The sequence below is a fragment of the Balaenoptera physalus genome (assembly GCF_965194825.1).
Source record: "Balaenoptera physalus genome assembly, chromosome: 12".
NCBI classification, from domain to species: domain Eukaryota; kingdom Metazoa; phylum Chordata; class Mammalia; order Artiodactyla; family Balaenopteridae; genus Balaenoptera; species Balaenoptera physalus.
In genome coordinates this window covers 13948186-13966121 of record NC_138897.1, presented here as the reverse complement: position 1 = coordinate 13966121, position 17936 = coordinate 13948186, and the positions used below count along the sequence as shown (strand labels likewise).

Here is a 17936-nt window from a genome sequence, read left to right as displayed (position 1 = left end):
GGAAAATGTAAAGCACTTTCTATTTAGAAAGATAGCTAATATTACGTCTTTTAATGTGTTTATAATTGAAAATGTTACCCATAAATGAAAACAAAATTTATTTATTCATTTCATTCAATAAATAATTTACAGTGGGGAGCATATTTCAGTAATCGTCTCTGAGGAAAATCTCTGTTGGACAAATAAATTTAGAGATTCTGTGCTTCTTGATATTTTGTTAGAGGTGTTAGATTGCACTTATTTAGCAATTTCTTTGTGTTTCATGGTAATTTTTTCATTAATAAACAACAAACAAAGCACATGTGTTAGGTGAAGCAAACTACAAAATGCTGTAGCATACTATATCATCATTTTTAGTAAGGTACTTTTTAGTAATACTTTATTTTTCTTAATTGTTACTGCATAATAAATTACCCCAAAACATAAAGGCTTATTATAACCCTTTTATTTGCTCACGGTCTTTGCTCAGCTAAGTGTCTCTTCTTGCTGGTAGTGGCTTGTGTTGCTGCATTCACTCGGTTGGTTGGTAGGGGGTTCAGCAAGGATAGCTGAGCTTCAGTCTCCATGTAGTCTTAGGGCCTCTCTCTGTCCTCAGGGCCTGTGGAACAGCAGAGCTGGACTCATTACATGGTGGCTCAGGGCTCCCAAAATTGCAAAATCAGAATCTGCTAGGCTAAAGCCTAGGCTTGGAATTAGCACATCACTACTACTGCATTCTATTGCTTAAAGCAAGTCACAGGCCCAGCCCAGATTCAAAACGAGGGAACTAAATGAGAGCATGAGCCAGGAGATGTGGTTCATTGGTGGTCACCAATGTAACAGACCACCTCACTCTACTTAACATTGTTTTAAGTAAACACATTATGTTTATTAAGGCATATCAGTCATTTTTAAGTGTGAGGCAGTCCCACCTGTGAGGCGAAGATACGGACTTAAGATAAAGCATTTTTAGGAATTAGAATGTGAGAAGCAAACAGGAAGATCTTTTTTCCCAAATTTACCCAATTAATACCTAATTTCTTTTGCCTTTTGTATTCAGAGTACAGCAGTTCATATTTATTGCACTCTTCTTCCAAAACAGATTTGAACCATCCTATAATATTAAAATATAGTTCTACAGTATCATATGATACCTTGCAACAGAAGCTCCAACTCTGTTAAAGTAGTACAGTATTCTTTTAAACTTTTCTACACTAGTTTCTAAGACTACTCCATAATATGTATACACAGAGAATCCCTGTGTTTAGAATATTTGAAGTCATGTAACCTTAACAGATTGTATCTATTGTTATTCTTAAATTCATGGAGATTTAAGTCCTAGCACATATTACGAGGCACAATAGCATGAATACCATTTTCCTCTTTAATTTTAGAAGCTCTTCCAGCATAATAACAAGTGTGATATCAATATTTTTCTCTCTCATTTTTAAGCTCTGGCAGTTGGTTAGTACGTTGATTTTTACCATAAATGGTATTTTAAGGCATAATAAAGTATGAAGTACAAAGTTTGCCTCATGGTAGTCCCTCAGTATAGGTTTGTTGAATAAATGAATAAAGACATGTTTTTTGAGCCACTGTATGAAATCCAAATATCTAAAGAGATAAGAACTTTCCTGCTGGTTACAAAATGTGAATTGAGGTGGCTGTCCTAGATTGCCCACACCAGCTGTTAATATTTTTCTTACTAAACCAAATTTTCTGTTAGAGTTAATCACTGCCCTGATTGCTTTGGTAAACAAAACCTATTTTGAATCAAATACATGAGCAGTATTAAATTTCAAAGCTGAGAAATAGTATTATAGTAAATTTTCAAATCAAAGGAATCCATGCTCATTTAGAAGTATATTTCATAGGTCTTATTTCACACTTAAGTTTTTTCAGATTTACAGTTTATCTTCCAAATTTATGGATACTCTGTTTAATATAGTAAGCGACTATAAATGAGAGATCTATATTCCAACATAGCTCTGATGCTGGTTTGTCAGTGTCTGAGTTCTTCCCTAAGTAGACTGGCATATTGTAAAACTGCTGTGTCCATCCTTTATTCATGCTGATCACTACTTTTGTCAATCACTTATCTGTACCTCATTCTAAATTAACCTGACCATGTAGAAAAAAGGTAGGTGGTAATCTAGTCTTCCTCATGGATCTATTGATATATACAGAAGCCATTTATTGTTGAGCTAATAAAGACCTAAAGACAAAATACCTGACTCTATATATATTTATTTTCTGATAGAATGTCAGATTCCCTCCCTTACAGATTCAGGTTAATTTAACATACAGTTATTTTTTTTAACTTTCCTATTTAGTAGACCTGCTTTTTCTAACATATTTCTTAATACAGTACTGGGTAAGAAAAAAGAAAGAAACATTTTCAGATTATTAAAATAATGGTTTGTCAAAGAAAGATTAAAAGTAAAGATTATTTTTTAGTCAAGGGTGCGACTGTTTTAAGAACACAGTGGTCTATATTTCAGCAAGTGTGAAGCTTCTCACCACTAATAATTTCTCAGATATCAATTTTCTACTCTTAGGAGGATAACTATTTTAGTGGTTTGTATTTAAGTATTTAGAGCCAGAGTTAATGGGAAGTAAAATTGGTAAAATAGATTTTAATAAAAGAATATACCTTGTTATGTTTTAAACCAGAACTATCTAATCGATAGTGCAATGATGTAAGTAATCTGTATCTGAGCTGTCCAATAAGGTAACCACTAACCACACATGGCTGTTAAACAACTTGAATTGTAACTAGTGCAACTCAGGAACTGAATCTTTTATTTTACTTCATTTTTAGTTTAAATATAAGTAACCACATGTGGTGAGTGGCTACCATATTGGACAGCACAGGTCTACATCTGTGAATCAAGATAGTCTTTGTCCTCATACCATTGTGATCATAGATATGCTTAATAAATATCTTTAATTAAAATGCTCCCAAATTAGGATATTTTCCCCTTATTTGGTAAAATTTTCTAATTATAGTTAGGAAATTATGGTTTTAGTTCTACTTGATTGCGTGGAAATTCATTATCAGTCTTTTTCCTCTGTAGGAAGAAGACCGAAAGCTGTTAATTGGATTCTTAGAAGATGTAATGACCTTGCTTTCATTATCTCATGCTCCTCTTGATAGCCTGAAAGCTTCTTTTGTGGAACTGGGGTAAAAATAATAGCTTATAGTTTTTTAAAAGCTATGTAAAGTTTTAAAATTAGATTTATAGAGTACATACTTTTAGTCTAAAAGGATTGGCATACACACCAAATCTCTTGGTTTTGAGACTGAAGATTTTTTTGTTTGTTTTTAGTTTTTCCTATTTGTACATTCTTAATATTCTGTAATCAATGCATTATAATAAAAGAATGGGGGAAAGGATACAGACATATCTTCTTTGAAGCAGTTGGAGAAATAAAGTCAAGTACAGATTTGAAGAAAATTCAGTATCCCAAAACTGGAAAAGGAGCCCCGAGTGAAAGCCAGCTCATTAGGCTCCTTTTTCCATTCCATTTGATTTGCCTAGTCCCTCATAAGCACATCATCTAGCTGCTTAAGTAGTTTTATCTCATTCTTTACTTATGTGTTTATTAATAATACTGTCCCACATTTGGATAGGCTTCACAGCCAACTTACCCTTCCACATAGGTGATCTGAGTTATCCTAATTGATCCTACAAACAACCATATGATGTAAATAGGACAGTATTGTCCCAGATTTTTATAGATGCAGAAATTAAAACCCACAGAGGTTATAACTTACCCATCTGGCTCTTAGTCCAGTGTTTTTTTCTCATAAGTAATAAATTTTATTTTACTTTATTCTTTTGTAATTTTAACTTTTATGCTATTAAAGAGTTGAAATATCTATCATAATTGCAAATGCTTAGAGAAACTAAAAGTATAGTTCCTGAATATGCTAAAAGTTTGTAGTTTTATAAGGTGACTTCCTTTTTTAAAGAATCTTAGATGTAACCTATTAAACCATACATAGTAATTCTATATGTTTTGCCAATATTTTTATCATTAATATTCCTATAAATGTAGTATTTTTCAATACACCAGTAAGGCAAAATAGACTTTAATGAAAGAATATACCTTTTTATGTTTTAAACCAGAACTATGTGGCTCTCACTTTTAGCATTGATTTTTTTTTCTTTCAGTGCAAATCCAGCCTACCATGAGTTATTGTTAACTGTTTTATGGTATGGTGTTGTCCATACTTCAGCACTTGTGAGATGTACTGCTGCTAGAATGTTTGAGGTATGTAAACAAATGCTTCTATTGGTTCAGATCATAATGATTTTCTTTGGAAGAGGGAGAGGGAATATTTCTTAAAAAGGCAGAGAGGGTTTTCATACTATGGTATGTTGATGTATATTTTATGGCATTGAAGAGTATCTAGTTGTGTACTGTGTGATGGGGCAGAAATTTAGCTTTGGTACATTTCAGATTATTTTCTAGCCTTATTGGTTCCTTGAATGTTATTGTATTATCATTTCCATTTCTCAGAATTTCTTTTAAATCTTATTTTAATTTCTATCCTATGTAAATCTTCCTGGCTATACTTTCTATTTACTGAGGCACACGGCTATTAAAATAAACTAAAACAATATAAGATATCTTTAAAGTTGTAAAATATAGTTGGATTCATGAGTAAAATATAGTTGGATTCAATACATTATTCCCTCGCCTTTCATATCTGGAATAACAACATCTCTATACATTAACTGCCCATAGACTTGTAAGACAGAAGAGACTTCATATAATTTAACTAGATTTTCTTAAATTGCCACCTACCCAAGTTTAGTATGAAAATTGGAATACCTATCTTTTTATCCATCATAGAGGAAATTATGTTAGCCTAGTGTACATATATATATATATGTTTCTAGAACTTGAATTTGAGCACTAAAATTGGTTTAGAGTGTTATTTACTCTTCTTGAGTCTTCTCGTAGAGCCATACTGGCTGGGTTCAGTGTCTGTCTCTGCCACTTAATGCCAGTTTCAAACTTCTCTGTGCCTTAGTTTTCTCATCCATAATGTAAGTGAAGATGATAATAATAAGTATCCATCTCAAAGGATTTTTGTTAATATTAAATGAATTAATACTTCTAAGGTCTTAAAACAGTGTCTGGCACATAATAATAAGAGCTTAATAAATGTTAACTATCATTATGATTACTGTTTTTTTTAATATGCTGTCACTTCACAAAATAATATAATAGTTTAGGAAAAGTATACTTATCCAAACTAAAATTGTCCTTAATACACATGTGATTCTTAACATATCTTAAAGCACTTATTTTCATAAGAATTAGAGAATTCAATTTTTCCTGAATTTCAGAATTTTTACATAATTTAAGATAAATTGCAATCTAAAGGATAGAGCACTGACAGATTTAAAATATATACCTTCTAAAACTCTTAAATATATAAAATAGATCTGTGGAATCTAAAGAAAATTCCATCCTTATGAGGAGGTTGAAAATCCTGTGAACATGTTATTCCCACAATTATACATATTTGATTAAAAAAAACAAATCACATGTTCTTTGTCAAGATAAATTCCAAATTAAAAATTCAGTTAGATGTCTAGCATAAGTGCCTTCTGGGTATAAATAATTTTTGATTATTCAATATACTGAAAAATAATTATTACCATGAAAGAAAAAAGTTTTTCTTTAGCCTCCTCTGCCCCCCAAAAGAAAAAAGTATCCTATTTCTTTAATGTACTCACTTAATAGGATTTTATTCTAAGACCATAACAGCTATTTCTTTCTCTTAAACCATTTATTTATAAAATGTATGTATATACTGGTGAAGCATACAATATAAATGAAAATAAAGAAAATGAAGCGTCCTCCCTTTTTACTTGTTTCTGTGGGGTTTTTTCTGCCTTATTTCTTACATGTGGTTTTTGTCTGGTTTTGGTTTCTATGTCTGCTGTCAGTGCTGGTTGGAAACTATACCTATGCTTAAGCAGTTTTCAGTGTTCTCTCAGGTTGATTATGAGTTTCTGAGTCTAATCTGAGAGACTTATTTTAATGATTTTTCAAGTTCATTTATGATAAAAAGATTTTTACTGAGCATGCCAGTAAAAGTCATTAGTAGGAAAAATTAAAGTTACTTTTTTGTCAGTGAGGCTTATTTTGAATAATATTGTATTAAAAGAATAATTACTTCATAAGATTTCTTTTGATACTAATACTTTATAATTTACAGTTATGCCTGCTTTCCCCACCCCCAAAATGAGTTAATTCAAAATAAAAACATAAAAAACAGATCACTTAAAATTTTTAATTTTTTTAATGTGAGACCAGAAACTACCGAGAAGAAAGCAATAAATGGATATACCAGGAACATAATATGAGATACTTAGTGAAATTGAACACTAAATTTAGCTCTGAGTTTTCAGACAGCAGGACAAAAAGGGGAAATCTAATCAGTCATATTATTCTCATTGTTAAATAAGAGACAATATATTCTTGATGTAACAAATTATTATTGAAATTGATTTATAAAAGAGACTTTATTATGTGACTTCCAGTGTGACATAATGGATTTCCCAAACGATGCAGAAAAGAACTTCATATAATGATTTCTTACATCAATCATAAGGAGATAAATCAGGTAACATTAAGACCACAACTCAAAGAAGGCATGGGCTTTTAAGACAAATGTGACTGAGTCTATTTTCTAGCTCTACCTCTTTTGGGCTCTAAAACCCTGGGCAAGTTATTTAACTTCTCTCAGGCTCAGTTTCTTCATCTGTTAAAACATTAATAATAATTGTATTTACCTCATCATGTTTAAAAATCAAATGATAAAGTGTGTCTAAAATGTGTAATAATTAATAGCTCTTAAATTTTGCCTTCCGATTTTCCAGCTTAATAAATTAAACCTAAAAACTCCAGTGCAATGAAAAATTAACTTGCCCCCTGGATTATCCTTTTTTTTTTTTTAATGCTTTTTGGCTGGCACAAGATAGACATTTCAAGGTACACTTTACTAATTTGAATCTAAGCTACCTTATTTATAAAATGATACAGAGGAGAAAGTTGTATTTAATGTATTTGAACTTCTTCCCCCTATTTCTTTCTACCTGACATCTGTAATGTTTAAGGTAGTAACAGAAGTTCGTTTGTCATTTTATTCCTGCCTTGATTATCCATGGTTCTGTTGAAATAAAAATTATTTCAGAATACTGAAGTAGGTTCTAAAGTGTATCAGTTGTTAAATGGTAACAGATTATTGTAAAATTAAAAATCTCTAGTAAAGGGAGCTCTGCTGTCTGATGTGCTGTGTAGGAGGAATGGTTAACCCAACACAGTGTTGCGTTTTTGTTACTAAAAATTCCATGGCATCTTCCATCTTCCATAAGGACTAGTTCCATTACAAGGTGAAGAGATTGATTAGCATTTAGGATTAATTTGTGTTTACATTCTGAAATAGAGAATGTAGGATTAGGATGTTACCCTTTTCTGTTGAACTCATAAAATTCCGTGATTTTTATAAAAACAATGCGTACAGCTCAATATTGTCCTCTTATTCTGCGATTTAGGGTTGGTTGCTAAATGAACTGTTTTATGATTAGATTATAGAAATAGGTCTAATTGTGCTCATTGTATTTTTTTTATTTGAGCTTTTAGAGAAATGCAAAACAAAGAACTATTTGTAAACATTAACTAACTACTTGGACCAGACAAAAACATTTTTTAATTAATAATTTCTTTTTCCAAATATATCACAAATCTTATGTCCTTTGAGTAGTCATAATAATTCAACTTGCATTTCTTGAATGCCTAGTCTTTGTCAGACACAATACTTAAGTATATTATGTGTAGTTAGTAGCACAATGATCCTTTAAGGTAGATGATAGTGTCACCATTTTCAGATGAGAAAACTGAGTTTCAAGGGATTATGTAATATAGCTAAGGCCACATGACCAATAAGTGGAGAGCTAGAGTCTGAACCCAGGTCTGATTCCCACATGAAATAAGTACTTTCCACTAGGCTGCATTATATTTCTGTACCTCAAGAAATAAAGCTACGTGATGTAAAAGATTGGGAATTTTTGTGTGTGATTTTTAAATTTACTTGCGTTAGAACAATCAGAAGCAATTTAGTGGTGGCTGCTAGCCATTTGAGTTTGGTTTAAAAACAGTCCAGTTCGTACCTTGTTGGTCATAACAAAATTGTATCAGATTTATTTAAAGAATTTAACCATAGAGCCCAGTATGTCTTCTTCTTGGTTTCTTTAAAAAAAAAAAAAAAAAGGGTAAAGCTTTCTTTTAAATTGAACATGGAAATAGCATAGACTATTTGACCAAAAGTACAAACTGCCATTGAATTGGTAACAAACTGTTTACAGGGACTGCTAGGCTGTGTAAGCTTTATTTTTCTCCTAAGCATTCTCTGCCTTTATAAAGCACTCTAGTAGCAATATTTGCTTAGCTTCTAATTTTGGTTTTGCTTTTGTGTTTTCTCTCTTTCTCTTGGTTGTTCCTTTCTTCTTCTTGTGGCATTGTGTTTGCTCTTTCAATGCATCACCTGTGAATACCCCCTGCGCTGACCAATCAGCTGTTGGTGAAGGGGGTGAATGAAACTCTGGTAGCTCAGAGGGTTGTTCCTGCTCTCATAACTCTCTCCAGTGACCCTGAAATGTAAGTGTCGTTCCTGCCTTTTACATTCAGCATCCCTTTCAAAATGCGCCTGTCAAGAAATAACCATCAGCTTTTAAATTCATTGAAGAATAGATTTAGCTCTTTAAAATAATAATATTGAATTATGCTTACTTGATTTTAAACTTTATTATACTACTATTCATGTATTTTTTTTTAAGTCAACCTTCACAGTAAGCCTAATGACAAGGCCATATATTGAAAAGAATATATTAGTAGTATTTATTAGTCCTCAATAAATGTTTCCAAAACTTAAAACATGCTGATGGACTATTTCTTCCAAGCCAAGAAGGGATGCTCTGCTAATCTCACTAACATGTTGTTACCAGTAAGTATAGTGGCATGAACCAGAGGCTTAACATTTTAATGTCTCGTGTGGGTGACTAAACCAAGAAAGGCCAATGAGTCTGCCTGCCCATCCTCAGTCACAGCTAACCCAGTTCTCATTCCAGTTTACCAAACCATTTTTTATTGCATGTTGACTGGTTTACAGCTGACTCTTCGAGGCATGAGTGAAGCGTTAGTTGACAAGCGGGTTGCTCCGGCCCTTGTTACCTTGTCCAGTGATCCTGAATTGTGAGTTTCACAGACTGCGACCTTAAGTTATCCTGTCTGTCTTTTTGAGCATTCTTCTTGGTCTGCTTTTTTTTTAATTTAATTTGTCATTGCTAGAGACTAATACAGTATATTTACCTTGTACTTACTTTGATATATATTTTAATAATAATCAGTTTTTCATCTCAAAGAAAGTTTCAGTTTCTTTCTTTTTTAATTTTAACAGCTCTGTCAGGATTGCCACAATTCCAGCCTTTGGCACTATTATGGAAACAGTTATTCAAAGAGAGGTAGGAAATGACTGGAATTTATTTAATCTATGTACTGTTGAGGTGATGATAACACATTACTATACATGAACCTGGTAGCATCATACCTTTCATTTTATTTCTTAGTTACTTACGGGCCAGAAGAGGATCTCAGTATTTGAAAATATGATAGCCTACCAAAAGTATATTTTCATATGCTAAGGCGATCTCTAGTCTTTCTTCTCAACTAGAAAATTAAGTATAAGCCAACTCTCAGATGTTCTATTTTAAGTCTATCTGGATATTGCAGTTTTGAATAATCCTTCAAAGCAGATTTAGCTCCAAAGGCTTCTATTATCCAGTAGACTTCTGGATAGTCTACATAAATTCCCAATTGCCAGTTTGTGCAGATTTGAAGACAGGTTTTCTCAGTTTCACGAACGGAGGCTAGAGGGTACCTATGTTCTTGTAACTGTCATTGATAATCAAGCTGCAAGTCATGTCGTAGACTGGTATCATCTTTTTTGCACCACACATCACTGTGACAACCCTCTGTCATGCCTGTTTCAGCAGATTACCAAAGCCTTCCTCCCTAAATATGTATTTTGATTCAGAAACTTGTGATTTAATTTTCAGTTTGTTAGGTTCTATCTGCAACATTAACTATAAGACACTTCTCAAAATTAGTTATCAGAATTTTATTCTTTATTATCAAATTGGACATGTCCTTACACAATGAAAAACCCTATACATTAGAAAGTAAATTATTTGTGGGCATATCACTTAGCCACTTAAATGAAAAACAAGATTTTCCAACTCATAGACATTTTACCAAAAAAAAAAAAAAATTATATATATATATATATATTAAACTGTTCTGTAAAATTTTTTTGTCATATAGATTTTTTTTATAACAAAAACTAAACAACCATGTTAGTTGTGGGAAAAAATGTTTTCCATTTTTTCACTTATATATTTCACCGGTGGAGCAAAATAAAAAAACACATTGTTCTGCAAAGCTTGCAGTCTTGGCAGAATTTCAACATATTCTTAAATCCCAAAATAAAAATGTCTTTTAGGGAAATATGAGTAAGATGTAAGTCATTAATGACTCATTGCTTTCAGAAGGTGAATAAGTGGGTAACTTACACTCTGATTTGTTTTAAGAATTATAATTTAGATACAAAATCATCAAAACTCTATCTTTATCCCTAAATATTGTGGGGTCTTTTCTACAGTTTGTCAGGGAATATTTGTGTTTTTAAAAAACAAAAAATGAATTAACAAGCATAAACAAAAATTTAAGATCTTTTCTGAGCCAAAAGACTAAATAAGTACTTATTTAATTCCAAATTTCTACTATTATGTTGATATAAGTCATTTGAATCCAGTGATGCAAGCCATGTTTACTGTGTATCCTTCTCTCAATTTGACTGTATAATATTCAATTTTAAGTTGCTGGAAAGAGTGAAAATGCAGTTGGCTTCTTTCCTGGAAGATCCTCAATATCAAGACCAGTATTCTTTGCATACAGAAATCATAAAAACATTTGGTAGAGTTGGGCCTAATGCAGAACCAAGATTCCGAGATGAGTGTAAGTTGCATTTTTTTTACCATTTTTCCTGAATTGTAATGTAAGAGTGAGACCATAAGCTTCTCTGAGGATTTGTCATGTGTTACATGACACCTTTCTACACCTTATCTTTCATATACTGAAAGCTGAAAGTGAAACAAGTTTGTTATTGTGGATTGATCGGTATTGCTATTAACTGCTATTAAATGGCTTCTTATACTATATAGTGATTGCTGTAGACATATGAAAAGTAACTCATAAATAATTTCAAGTTATTTTTAAAACAATTCTTACTAACTGTTAATTTCAAAATACTGTGCTCATTATATTTAGAGCTTATTATTTAATTCTTATTTCTAAGGAAATTTTTATGTGTTTCTAGACATGTTCTTATGAAAGATACATTTCTTCCACTTAGCATGCCATTCCACTATTTTGTTATAAATCATGGCTTGTTGATCTGCTAAGTAATCTGCATGATGATCTGCTAAAGCATTTTCTCCAGTTTCTATAGTATCACTTTTTACTTTATGACAACAATTTCTTTGGGTGGCATCAAAGCATCCAGTAATTATTACTCCAAAAGCATGACAGTTATCACTGTTATACCTTAGTCCTTTTATTTTTAGCAATTTGACATGCTCTTGAAAAGTCCGCAAGTTTGGCTTCTTACATCAGTTTGGTTTCCAATACAAAATTGGATTCTCCCATAGACTAGTTATTGCATATCTAACCTGGTATTTTTAAGATGAACAACAAAAATATTGTCAGGATTTGGACTGCAGTGTCCAAAAGGTCTGTTGAGGGCATGAACACATATTGAGCTACAGAAACACAACCACAAGGTTATTTTTCAATGAGTAATAGTGTTGGTAGCATGAGGAGAAAATAACAGTATTTCACAATCAGTTAACAGAAAAAGGTTTAGTATTTTAGTTAGCATTAGGGATAGTTCCTCATCATAGTAACGTCAGGTTTACAGGTGACCCTCTACAGGTGCTTTGACTAACTTTTTTGAGGCTGTAATTGCTCTGAAGCAAGGAGAATAAGTCTTGGCTGTTGGATCAAGGAATAGGCTGAATAGGCAATGGGTCTTTGGTGGGTGCCATGTTGTTGAGTTAATAACTGTCTAGAATATGATCTAACCTCTTTGTGTACACTCAAAAGAAAGATTTATGCATCACATAGAAAAGAGAAATATTCTGTTCATAATGGCCCCAAAATAACAATTAAAGATTGGCTTGAGAAAAAATTGAGAATAGCAGTTTCCACTGCTTGAATAGGTGTAGTAAACCATTATCCCTGAAGCCTTCTACAACTTACTGTATACCCACAAGTATGTCTTATACAATCTTCCTTCACATTCTGGCACAACCAGACTTTTTTTTTTTTTTAAGACAAAAAAATTTTTTTTCTTCTATATTTACTACTCAGTCAGTTGGCTTCTCTTCTGCTTTAAAACTTTACCCTGAGGAATTTAATGTCCTATATTAATAAGATTAATGGTAGATGAAGTAGAACCCATATTGGCAAGGATGCTATATTGTTATCCATCTGTATTTATAGACAGTTCCTGTTAGGAGTTTAGAGAAAAAACAAAGAATTGCTGGGTGGTAATGTCTTCCTTGGAGTGGCATTTTTGGATATTTTTCCCTCTATTTCTTAGAGAATAGAAGACATTGGTTCTTCCAGTGGCCCTTTTTCTCTCCCAACTCTTAGTTATTATAGGACCTTTTGGTCCTGATTTTATCTCAGGGGCCATTTGTTTTATTCAGAACATGATACAGTTTTGTTTGTTTGTTTTCTACTTTTTTAACTTTATAAGTCTCTTTGAAAATGTTCAGTCATACCTTGGAGATTTTCTAGCATGGCAATTTTACATTTCAGATCAGTTTTTTTCAAAGTTCCTTATTTTAGATCTAAGCCCATTTACAAAAAGAGAGGACAAGATTCCCTTCACTTTTGCTATTGGATCTACCCCAGAATATTTTTTGAAAGTTTACAAAAATCTATTTTTATAAAGTTTCCTATTGATTTATCTTTATTTTGTTCGCAGTTTTGAATCTTTGTCCAATCTGCCCTTAAGTGAAAGGCTTCAGAAGTGGCCTTATGTTGTGTATTTCCTGTTTTCCTTGCCCACTGAAGGTCAGTTGTAGAATTACTCACATCTAGGTTATTAAATCTTTTAACCATTTATCTCCATCTGAGGGGTTAACAATTAAATGAATTAATTGGTACAGATGTGGTAGCCCAGGACAATACATATATAATGAAATGTTGAATTCTTTAGTAAACTTCTATCTTCTGAGATTTAGGAAGATCCTTAATTGTAGCCTTTAACTGTCTGTAGACTAGAGTTTAAAGTAACTTGTATAGGTTTGTTTCCTAGTTAAGCAGTTTTACAGGGATCTTGTGTAGTGTGGTTGTTGAGTTTCTGAGAAAAACACTGAGGAAAGGATTGCTTGTGTAGGAAATCAGAGAATGAGCGGAATGAATAGAGGCCACGTGTTTATAGATAAAGTAGTGCAAGGAAGGTCAGTTTCAAAATGTTTGGGCAGAAATGAAATAGGGAATCTTTGAGAGACTGTCTCAGAGCCACCATTTTGTTGAGGCCTCAGCATGCCGGTTAATGAATCGGAGTTTCATGAATTCATTGGGAATTCAGTGACTATTTGGAGTTTTTTGTCTTCTACTTATTTTTTCTAGAGCACCTCTGAAGTATGTTGTTATTAATTTTGATAAGTCAAAAAGTCCCCTAAAAACGGCCATTGTTGTCCTAAGTTTGTGTGGGGTTTTTTACCGTTTACTAAGGTAAGCATAAAAGTTGTAATTATAGTACTGGTTTATTGAGGAAGCAGGAGATTTTTCTAGGAGATTGTGGCTTTAACATATACAAGCTCAAGGTAAACATGAACGAAGTCGCTACAGTTGGTCAGAAGTATGTGCTTATGAACCATGTTTTGGGTCCCCCAACGAAGCAGGGACTAGAATGGGACCATGTGATCAACAATTTGATAATCACTTACCCTGGAGCCATTTCTGCAAGGGACCCTGGTTTTAGTGGGAAATGGTATTTAGAGAACACAATCTTAGGCAGTAGGAGTGCTCAGTGCTACTGAAATGGTTACTGTTTCTTGGGCCAACACTTTTATTTTAGCAATGTGTTGTCTGTATTTTCGAAATTTTACACTATGCATTGAGATATAAGATATTGAGCCCATTGGGTGACTTGAAAACTCAACCACCAGTGCTATTTGACACTGGTCTTTGCTAAGAACTTGAGAAACTAAAGCTAATAATAGTTTCATGAAGTAGTGAAATAATTTGATATTGAAAAGAATCAGTATACTGTATTTATCTTTTTAATAGCAACAGTAATACAAGATTTATATAAACTTATTTATAAAGATGATAATAACACAAGAGGTAGGTTGTTTACGTTTGTTTATTTGGCTTTCATTTTTCAAATTGGGAAACTGAATTGCAGTGAAGCCAAGTGACCTGTATACATCCTCATAATTAGGTTATAATGGCATGCTATAATCTATTTCTCCCAAATTCTAGATCACTCTTTATTCTGAAAAACATGCTTTCTTCCCTAGTAAGAAAAAGCAAGTATGGGATGTGGGTAATCTTTCGAAATCATCCAGAATTAAAATAAAATTTTATAAAATAAAATGAAAAATTATTTTTTTAATGTATTAAGCATGTTTTAGATTAAAATTAATAATTTCTTTTTCTTTTTTCAGTTGTTATACCACATTTGCATAAGTTAGCCTTGGTGAACAACTTACAAATTGTGGATTCTAAAAGACTGGATATTGCTACCCATCTTTTTGAAGCCTACAGTGCACTTTCCTGTTGTTGTATCCTTGCTTTAGTAATGTATATCTATATTTAATAATCAATCTTACAGTGAACCTCAGTTGTTAAAGATTGAGAAGTAGAATTTTTTTTCTTCAACTTAACTAAGAAGTAGTTAAGTAGAAGTTTAAAAATTTGAGTTGACTTGCCCCACTCCTTATTCTAGCCATCTCATAATTTTAAAAGATAACTTTAAGTCTTCTGTGTTTATATGTTCCATAGTTTTGAAAACATTGACTAAAATTTTATCTATGTTAATCAGCTATATAACTAAGCAAGCAATGAGTTATAACTAAGGCTTCTGTTAGTCAAAAGGAATCCTTGTATGTGTCCTGGCATTCATTTTTAATGAATGTTTAACCGTCTTTATGACCCTGTGAATATCTCTTGAAGAGATATCACTCATTAAAAAAAATACAGGGACACCGTGGTTAATCATTTGCAGTGATGGTAGAACTGGAGGAAAGCTCAGAGATCATCTAACCCATGTCAGCCACTACATTTTATAAATGACTAAACTAAAACAAAGACATTAGTGACTTCTGTTTTTTATAATTAAAAGCAAAACTGTGACTAGAACAGTGAACTTTAGCTATCCTGTTAAATGTTCTCTTTACTATCCTTGGCCTAGTAAAATAAAAGTAAGAAGGAAGTAAAGATAAAGATGGGCAGAATAAACTCTAGCTTTTAGGCTCTCCCATTAAAAGCCAGAATATTTCAAGAAAGGGGGAAATAAGAGATTGAAAAATGAGTGAACGGCTGAACACTTGAATATAACCGTAAAAGTATGTGCTAGACAACATAATCAGAGAATTATGATTTTGACAGAAGAAAAAATGATGGTAGAGAAAGAAATGCAGAGCTGTCTGTTAAGGAGCTACTTGTCCTTTTAGAAATGTTAAAACCTGAAGTTTGATGTGTGGTTGAGAGCATTTCATTTTGGGACTCTATTACAAATTGCCTATTCATGTGGCTGATATAAGCCACTTTCTTATACTATAGATCATAAAGTGGGCAGAGATACCGTATTTTGATAATTTTGCCTCAACTAACCATATACCTTCTATAAGTTTAATTCCACTAAAAGCAGAACTTACTATCATTCCTGATTTATCTTGTTGGCATTTTCAACTTAGAGAAGATAGAGGAAGCAAAAAGAGGAAGTGATAATTCTGAATTAGCAAGAAAGGACTCTTTAGTAATGGAGAAGTGACAGGACCCTTACAAGAAAGTAATAATGGCATGTCAGAGTTTGGCATGTCAAAGAAAGAAAACATTGATACGCTTATACCTATTCCCTAAACTTTGCGTAAGTAAATGTTTACAAACTTAAGTGAAGAGTTGTGTGTAATCTTATATAGCAGAGTTTCTAAAGAAATATGCCTCAAGGAAAATGAGAAAGTCAAAAGATTAAAAATTTTAGCTCTGTTAACCTAATTTTCAAATGGACTAAGCAGTGGTTTCTGAAGAGCATAGAAGTCTGTATAGAAGGAATATTATTGTGTATTTAGGTATGTACAGAATATTACTAGAGAAAATACAGTCAAAAGTCTTTATAACAGCACAGTAAGAGGAAGAACCGTCTTAACAATAGACCCTGTTCAAGTACTAAAAGCATTAGTTCTCCGTGAGTCAGAACTTGTACTTGTGTCAACAGGGTGGTTATGGCCACTAATAAAATCACATTGTCCATATCTGTTCTGCTGTTCTATTGAATTACAAGCTGATAGAACACAAGAGTATTCCTTTCAGCACGACATCGTATTTCAATAGGGACATAGGAAATCTATATAATTTAACATTTGGCATGGTATTAAGTCAAGAAAGCATGTTTAAGAAAAATTTGAAGGAATTTAGAAATGTTTAACCTGGAAAAGAAATGGTTTAGGGATGAAAAGATAATTTGAGAATTATTTTAAAGGTTGTTATATAGAAAAAAGGTTAGGCATACTTGTGTAACTAAAGTGCAGAGCAAACACTAACAAGCAGAGGTCATGGAGAGGCCTATTGTGTTTATAAGAAAAACTTTCAAATTGAGCTCTCTAAAAATGCAATGATCTGTCTTACAAAACTGAATGTCCTGTCATTGTTAGCAATCAGAGGCTTTATGACCACCATTCACAGATGAGGTAGAGGTGATTCCTAACATCAGATAGGACTAAATGATCTCTAAGTTTCCATCCCCTAAGAAAGATTGTGGGGTTCCATGGGAGAAAAGGACCAAACAGTGGGTAGAGAGAGGGGAGAAGGAAAGTGTCTTCCCTCTTACCTCCAAGTAAGGCCATTTTCAGTTTCTCAATCCATGCCCAGATTTCTCTAGATCAGAGACCTTTCTCTAATCCAAAGTTCACTCGCAGATATATCTAGGTGATACTTTTCCTATACCCAGAAAATAAAACTACATAGCCATTAGGTTGTAGAACTTTGTATATCTATAGGGATTTGGTTCAACCAAATGATGTCTATATTTTTATAACTGCCTATTTATAAGTCATTCAATTATAGGAGCTTTATTTACAACTAGTGTTTATTTATAATTATATTTTTAAGGCAGTAGTTATATGGTTTTTTTTACTTAATATAATTTATTATTTTTTTCAGAAAGACTAACTCATCTTTATAAAGGAACTCATTTACTGGCATTTTTCACTTTAATATGGTATAATATTAAATAAGAAATATTTTTAGATGGCTCACAACTATAATAGGTGAGAATGTGTCAGAAGCGATGTGGATAAACAAGGTGAATTGTTTGAGAAATGCATCTGCTTTCCTGACTCCTTTCAATGTCATATAATCAACTAAAACTCATACGACTAGGAAATATAAGTAGTACTAAACTTATTGCAGCAAAAGCTCTCTTGCCCAATTCAATGAGGACCAGTGTGGGTCAGTTTAACAGAATGGTTAAAGTAAGAAATCAGGAAAATGGTATATACCTAAGATAACTGCTTTTAACTTAAACACATAAATGTAATTTCTTTTACCAATCTTTTGATGTAGGACTGAGGCATTTC

The 17936-nt window shown here is 32.5% G+C and overlaps 1 protein-coding gene across 10 annotated transcripts in view; it reads left to right on the top strand.

Moving 5' to 3' along the window:
* Positions 1 to 17936, top strand: part of RELCH (RAB11 binding and LisH domain, coiled-coil and HEAT repeat containing) — a 121199-nt gene that overhangs the window by 87515 nt on the left and 15748 nt on the right. For 6 of the 10 annotated variants that reach the window (XM_082416915.1, XM_082416914.1, XM_082416916.1 and 3 more), the window contains 6 exons: positions 3057 to 3163; positions 4158 to 4257; positions 8579 to 8661; positions 9461 to 9524; positions 10938 to 11076; positions 14805 to 14921. In XM_082416915.1, the coding sequence (XP_082273041.1) occupies positions 3057 to 3163; positions 4158 to 4257; positions 8579 to 8661; positions 9461 to 9524; positions 10938 to 11076; positions 14805 to 14921 (610 nt within the window). Of the gene's footprint in view, positions 1 to 3056; positions 3164 to 4157; positions 4258 to 8578; positions 8662 to 9172; positions 9256 to 9460; positions 9525 to 10937; positions 11077 to 13111; positions 13201 to 14804; positions 14922 to 17936 lie in introns of those variants that run through there. The other 4 variants (XM_082416913.1, XM_082416911.1, XR_014251739.1 and 1 more) reach the window with 3 other exon arrangements.